The 7577-nt window shown below is 32.5% G+C and overlaps 1 protein-coding gene across 1 annotated transcript; it reads right to left on the bottom strand.

The window, feature by feature from the left end:
* Positions 1-3488: 3488 nt before the first annotated feature.
* Positions 3489-4469, bottom strand: LOC143532162 (zinc finger protein GIS-like). Its single transcript, XM_077027289.1, has one exon. It carries the CDS (start codon positions 4417-4419, stop codon positions 3655-3657), a length of 765 nt encoding a protein of 254 aa, XP_076883404.1. The 5' UTR covers positions 4420-4469; the 3' UTR covers positions 3489-3654.
* Between the last annotated feature and the right edge of the window lie 3108 nt (positions 4470-7577).

Genomic DNA, 7577 nt, shown 5'->3' with positions numbered 1-7577 from the left:
GTCAGTATTAGGTCAAAGGTTGGTACACTAATTTTCATGCCATGAGAAGCGAAAATTTTCACTTGTTAATTTCAGCACTTTTCAAACCCGCAAACACTAACTTTAATGCTTTTATAACAAAAACTTTTGGATCTAGAACTTGAATATGAGCTATCTTTACCAAGAACACCTTCTAAGACATTTTTATGAAGATTTTGCCGATTCTTTTTGTATTTTTCTTGTTTTTGTGAACTTTTCTTGCAAGAACACTTGTTTTCTTATTCTCAAGATCAAAACCCAAGGTTGTGATCCAAAAACCCTCAACTAGTGAGCCGAAGCTCTGATACCAATTGTAGGTCCCTATTCGGGTGGATCTAACAACGTCTTTGGATTAACCTAACTTAGTGCTAGCAGAAATCACACTAAGCAACCAAGAGGTCTCGGATCTAGAGATTATGTTCGGTTGAGAGTAGAAAGAGAGAAAGAGAGAGCCGAGAGAAGGAAATAGTGTGTAATGAGTTTTTTTTGGCAAAAGGTTGATTCTCTCATGGCATGCTCCCTATTTATAGGGAGGCATGTATGAGAAGCATGATTTATATTCACTAAGGCCCAATGGGCTTCTTTACAATGGACCGTGGCCCAATACATACAAAATGACCAATCGGCCCCAAATACATAACCGGACCAATACAAAAGACTAAAACATACAAAACGGGACATAACAATTTCAACTAAATAAATAAATAAATAAATAACGGCTCTCATTCATCTTCTCCACATCAGGTGTATATTCTTCTTTTCTTGTTCACATGAGTTAAATAACGTCTAAAAACAAGCAAAGGAGACGCTTTAATATAAGATGCATATAATTTTCTGTGTTTTGAAAATTGTATTAAAAAAATAAAAGAAAGTACTATTTTGGTTTGGAAGAAAGTGTGGAAGCAGTTGATAGTGAAGCTGGTCTCCTTAAGGTAAAGTCCTCAAGTGTAATGTCATGATCTGTAACAGCTTTTTAACTTTAATCTTTTTTAAAGATTCATAAATGATTTTTGTGTTATACTATGAATAGTATTCCTTAATATATTATTTATTTTTCCTTTTTTTTATCAAACAGGAACTTATATTTAGTGAAAGAAACACGGTAACATATAACGTGTATCACTTCTCTACCCCTCTCGTTTTAATCTTCTTTTCTGAAAAAAACGTACAAGAAAAAAAAAAGAGGTATAAGAAAAACAAACTCATAATATGGTTGGGTAAGTAACAAGTGAACAACGTATCTAAGAAGTTGATATATAGTGTAACATCTCTAATGGGGCGACCATTGGACGCCTTTAGGCCATTGTAGAAGAGAAAGACACGTGGAGGAATGAAGTCAACGGAAAATATATTAGGAGAAAAGAGAGAATGAGTGTCCGTAAACCTTCACCGTTCTCTTCTCTTAGGATGAGACGTTTTTTGCCCTTAGATCATGATCAACAATTAATACATTTTTAAATTTAAAAATAATTTTTGTGTTTTACCGTGAATAGTTGATATTCCTTGCATTTTGTTAGCCTATAAATGGATGTCTTTTGATAATGGTTCACATAAATACTTTCCCTTAATACAACCAAAAAGTGATATGGTCCATATGTTGGCTCTTCAACTTGCTTTTTGGTATCTTAGGATATTTGATTCTTTGTGTTAATGATTAAGGTGCATAGCATGGGTGTCGGTGGACAGTGCCCGGTCGCCTTGCCTCCCTCCAATCTTTTAACAATTTTTTTATGATTTAAAATTTAAATCATACAATTAACTTCTTAGTTCGTACCTTTAACTAATTTTTTTTACAACATTAGCCCAATTTGACTTTCGGCAATAGATTCGATCACCACAGTTTGTATATATATGCCTCTCTCCTTACAAAAAAAAAAAAAAAAGAGGAATGATAAATTAAACCAATGGCTACCAGTTTTTCTAAAAGGAATAAAATGGTAAGCTTGGTATGCATATTAGAATAATAGGTAAGCTTATGAATTTAGTGAGGAATGATGGATGCTGAGACAGGTTAAGCTATTGAAGAGACTGGCATCCACATTTGAAGATTTTCATATATTATTTCAGTTCATGTTATGATTAGACATTTTTTTGTATTGCGTTTGGATTTCCGCTGAGTTATTTATATATTTGAAATTTGAAAACTACGTATCATGCATGTATAAACTCAGCTTCTAAAAATGTTCCCGGTTTAAGGACATTTCAAGTAGTCCTTTTAAAAGAAAAAGAAAGAGTGGTTACAAAGACCGAATATGAAGATTTGATGTTAAATCATGTTTAAATTAGAAAAAAGTTGGTTATTATTCTTCACACACACGTGTGTGCGGGAGAGATATCTATGCAGAAAACTATATATTACTGGAATATCAATGACAAAATAAATCATTTATTTTCAAAAACACCTTAAATATAAAAAATGGTTAAAATTTTAAGATTTAAAAACACATGTGAACCAATTTGATAGGTTTTTTTTTTTTTTTTTTTTTTGGTATATTAAATACACATTTGTATGCAAGAATTATAAAATTACTTTGTTTTTCTTAATTTGTTAATGTGAATATAATCTTTTACTCTTTTAGCAAGAAATGTGAGAAAGAATAGTTATGAGTGAACATAAGGGCTATTTTTGATATTTCACATTCAAAACATAAAATATCAACTGTATCCTAATTTGTATTCTATGGCCAGTATTCTTTCTCATATTCTTCATTAATATTTCTCTTTTCATCTGACCTACGCACACACACTATAGTAAAGTTTCTGTTAAATGTACAAGCATGGAAAGCACATTGGCGGCAGCTGTCAGTTGTACTTTAGACAAATATAGATAGCATTGTGAAGTGGGAGTATACCCTTTGGAAGTTGTTAAAGGCATCAGCACTTTTTTTTTTTCCTTCATGAACTTAAGCTTCATTTGCTTCTGTGGGTACAATCACTGATTGCAGCAAGATGTTGACTCTACATAACTTTCAATTCATCTTTTTTTGCTTTTCAAAATTTCATAAAAATGAGTTAATGTCTTATTTAATATCTGGTTCTTATGTTCTTCATCTTGTTCCTCCTATCTTTAACTCCTAACCCTAAATTTTCTCACCATTTTAGGGTTTTTTGTTTTTTAATTATGAAACCAACCAAACAGAAGATCTAGAGACAAACATCTCCAGTTTTATGTAAAAAAAAAAAATTACAGTTGTAGTTGTAAATTAAGAAAACTAAGATTGAAAATATTGATAATTAGTAACAAACCCTAATTTTTTTTTCCTTTTCAAGAAGAAGAAAAGATTTTAAGATCCTTTGATACTTGTGTTCAAAACATGATTCTTGAAGTATTTTCTTCAAACCCAAGTTTGTGAAACGGGTTTTGTGATCGGATCTTGCCCGAGATCTAACTTGTTTATCTTTACAAGCCCTATCACTAACAGCTAAAACTAGTACAATCAAGCTATCTAATATGCTAACATATGTTATATACTTGCATACAATAACATTTTTGTTAGATTTCATGACTAATCATGGTACTTGAGCATAAAAAATTAAAATGGGCAGTTCTATAAAATAGTCTAAAATTAATAAAACTTAAAGAACCGAAAATGGTGGAGAATTAAAGCTACTAATTAACTTGAAGATAAGAAGATGTCACAGATGCAAGTCAAGACTAACTTGATCTTGAACTCCAGTATTGGAATCATACATAAAACTTGAGCTTGTTGGGATTCTTGATGATGCTTGTAATCCTCCCTCGTTCATCATCGGCGACATGTTGATCGAGTGGTCGCGGTTATACGTCGTTTTATATGTCGTGTTTTGGGCATTTGGGATTCTCCATAGGGCTAATGGACTGCCAGTGATGGGTGTTTGATGAGTTGTGTAAGATGAGGCCATGTTTCCATTAATGATATTATTATTACTATTGTTGTTATTATAAAACCTGTGATTGTAGTTGGTGTTGGTGTGGTGGTGGTAATAGGGTGGTGGAGTGGTGGTGAAACGGTGGTAGTTCATGAGACCATACAATTGTGCCTCAGAGAAGCTGCCGTTGACCATGGTTGACTGGAGGTGAGCTCGCTTAGCATGTTGTCTTTCTCTTTTGTGTGCGTTTTGATGGCCGCCTAAGGCTTGTGAGGTAGGGAAGTTTCGGCAGCAGTAATGACACTCGAATTTCCGGTTATTCTGATCACTGCTTTCTTTGGAATCTTCATGGTTGGTGGCTATGTTGTTACTACTACTTTCGTAGTCTTCGGTGATCGCGGTGGGGGAATCACTGCCCCCACCGCGACCACCAAACTCTTTACCGAAGAGTCTGATGCCTTTTTCTTTGTGAGGTGAGGGGCGGATGAAGGGAAGTTGAGAGAACGATTCGACGTTCATGAAATCGTGAGTCTCTTTGTCGGTTTTTTCCATCGGAAAGTGGTGATGGCGGAGGAAAGGTTAGGTTAATTCCGGTGAGAAGGAAGAAGAATGGAGAATGAAGAAGGCGGATTATAAGTTACATCTTGGGGGTAGGAGGGACTATAAAGAAGGAACATGTTGTAGCAAATGATATTTAAAGGGATGTTTGTTAAATTGTTTATTGGTTGAGTAATTAATATACAAATACAAAATATTTTTATATATTGTTAGAAACATTCTCTATTTGTATATAACAAGTTAATGCGTTTTATCAAAAAGAGAGACTACATATCCACTTATATAATTCTTTTTTATAACTATAAAGACTACTAAAGTTTCAATATTTTTTTTTGGAACTTTTTAAATTAAATAATGAAAATGAATAGGTTTTAAACTTAATTATAATTTAATGATTACTTTTTTCACAATAATCTTCTGTTGTTAAACTAGAAAAGAATTATATAAATGGCAAATTTATATATGGTCCCTTTAGTTCTTAATTTTTAAAATTGTAATATTTTTCAAATCATATTTGAGTGGTTTTGTAGTTATAAGAAAGTTTGGGTGACAGTGAATAAATATGGTTACTAGGATATTCACTTTATATGAAATTTTAAGTAAAAACTGATTTAATATCTATCTTTATTACAACTTTTAAAAAATATAGCAGATAGTCCTTAAATAATAAAATAACCATATGCAAAACATGTTGTCTAACAGTGAATTTTTTATTGCTATTAAATAGCAGTTTCAATTTTAAAAAGGAATTCTAGAGACACCTTCACTTTTTTCTAAAACACCTATCAATACGTCTTTTATAGGGCTATACGAGGTGTATGGGGTCCCCATATAACCCCCCAGTGGGACGTATATACCCTATACGGGTATATGAGGACCCAATACGCCTCGTAAGATCCATTTAAAATACACACATATAAATCCTATATATATATGTGTGTGTGTATATATATATATATATATCTCAATACATAATAAAGCAAAATGGTTCTGACACGTGTCACCCCAATATTCCAAATGCTATCGTGTTCAATCCATAATCCATTTACTAACGTGTCCGATTTTTATGTGACCAACTCTCCCACTCAATATTCCAAACCCTAATTTTATTTTACACATCCACGTTCCTCTTTTCTTTTTCTCTTTTCTCTCTTCCCTTCTTTCTTCCCTGTTTCTTCGGATCAACAGTATTCCAACAAATGATTTCTTCCTTATCATCCATCATCATAATTCTTTACACAGTTTGATTTCTTCTCATCCACCGTCACGCTCCACTACTTAAGGTAAACTCAAATCTTCTTCTCAATCTGAAACCTTAATTTTACCCCGAAACTTGAAATTTGATTATTTTGTGTTTCTATTTCAGATCATAATGATTACCTATCTTATGAAGTATAACATCAATATTAGATTATTAGCAGGTACGTATCTAATGTTGGATCTGCAATGATGATGGACATATAGATTCGGATTTTGCCTTTTCATTTCAAATGGATTAAGTTGTAAGTCACAATCCTTCACAAAAATTTGTAATTTACAATTACACTAATTTATTTCTAATTTTGATTATTCTGCAAATTTGAATTCAGTTTTTTGGAATATCACATTATTTTGCTGCAATGAGGATTGACATGGATTCACATCTTGCTTTTTATGTCAAATGAATGAAATTGTAAGTCATAATTCACATCTTACTTTTCATGTCACTAAGATTGATCCCGTTTACCAAAATTCATCAATTACATTGCATCATAACGAAGTGTTAATTGAAGCTGTTACATAGTTTATAAATATACAAATTAGCATATTCAGGCCTATAATGTTTTTAGAAAAAAAAAGAGTTGTTTTATCTTAGATATTTGTTGTAGCTCTAACAGTCCAACTATCTGAGTATAATTGAATTGTGGTGTTTATTTTTGTGTTAATTTCAAACCAGTTAGGATTTTACCTAGAATTGCTCTTCGTAATTGAGGGTTTGAGTAATGAAAGTTAAATATTTTGTACTCTTCCTAATTGTCTGAAAATTTAAGTTGCTTTTTAGCTATATTCATGTGATGTATCTTTTTTTTTTAAATTTAAATTTACAATATAAAATTTATAATTGCACCAACAAGGTAAAAAGCCATCTTCCCAAAACAATGTTGCTTTTTTCAACTTTTCAGGTTTCCTAAATTTTCTATACCTATTAAAAAAATTACAAAAACCACTTTTCTTTCTTCTTTTGACAATTTTCATTTGATCTTATAAAAAGGTATAGGATCTCTTAGAGATGATCAACAAAACCGGTTCCTGGAACCGAACCGGTGGACCCGAACCGGTTCCTACCCGTTTTTTTAGGAACCGGACCCTATCTGATTCAACCCGATGATCCGTGACCGGTTCTTGCATTTCTGAGTGGGGGCGGGTAGGAACCGGAACCGAACCGGAACCGGTTCCTAACCGTTTTTTTTGGCCGTTTTTTGACCGTTGGGGTCAAAAATAGCCGTTTTTTTGACCGGTTACGGTACAGGAACCGGGTTAGGAACCGGTAAGAACCGGTTAGATAGGTTAGGGGTCCGAGGGTGGGAGAACCGGTTCGGTTCCCTAACCGGTTCGAGCCTGGAACCGGTTTAAAAGGTGGTTTTGAATATAGGAACCGGTTAGGAACCGGTTCCGGTTCCTAGTCCCAAACTGTTTTGAACATCTCTAGGATCTCTTATTTTCCCTTACATAAAACCGTTTAGCATCTTTTCAAAATAAAACATTCTTTATTCATTATTTACATTTCATATATCGTGTTTACCAATATTCATTATTTAAATTTCATCATAACAAAGTGTTAATTGAAGTTGTTACATAGTTTATAAATATACAAAACAACATATTCATGTCTATAATGTTTTTAAAAAAAGAAGAAAAAAACTCTATATAACATAATATTGGTCAATTATACATTTTACCAATAAGGTAACAATCTGTTTTTCCAAAACACTACTGTCTTTTTCAACTTTTCATATTATTTTCTGAACCTATTAAAAAAATTACAAAAGCAGCTTTTCTTTCTTTTGACAAAGTTTTCTTTTGATCTTATAAAAAGGTACAATCTCTTATTTTCCCTTATATAAAACTGGTTAGCATCATTTCAAAATAAAACATTGTTTTGACATGTGAAT

This window comes from Bidens hawaiensis, unplaced genomic scaffold, assembly GCF_021521415.1.
Source record: "Bidens hawaiensis isolate Kalapana, Puna unplaced genomic scaffold, B.hawaiensis_p1.1 tig00009385_1, whole genome shotgun sequence".
Lineage (NCBI taxonomy): Eukaryota > Viridiplantae > Streptophyta > Magnoliopsida > Asterales > Asteraceae > Bidens > Bidens hawaiensis.
This window is presented reverse-complemented; position numbering and strand designations above follow the sequence as displayed.

Bases quoted from the DNA above. Each gene is read 5' to 3' on its own strand.
- LOC143532162 (XM_077027289.1), bottom strand. From the start codon at position 4,419: ATGGAAAAAACCGACAAAGAGACTCACGATTTCATGAACGTCGAATCG.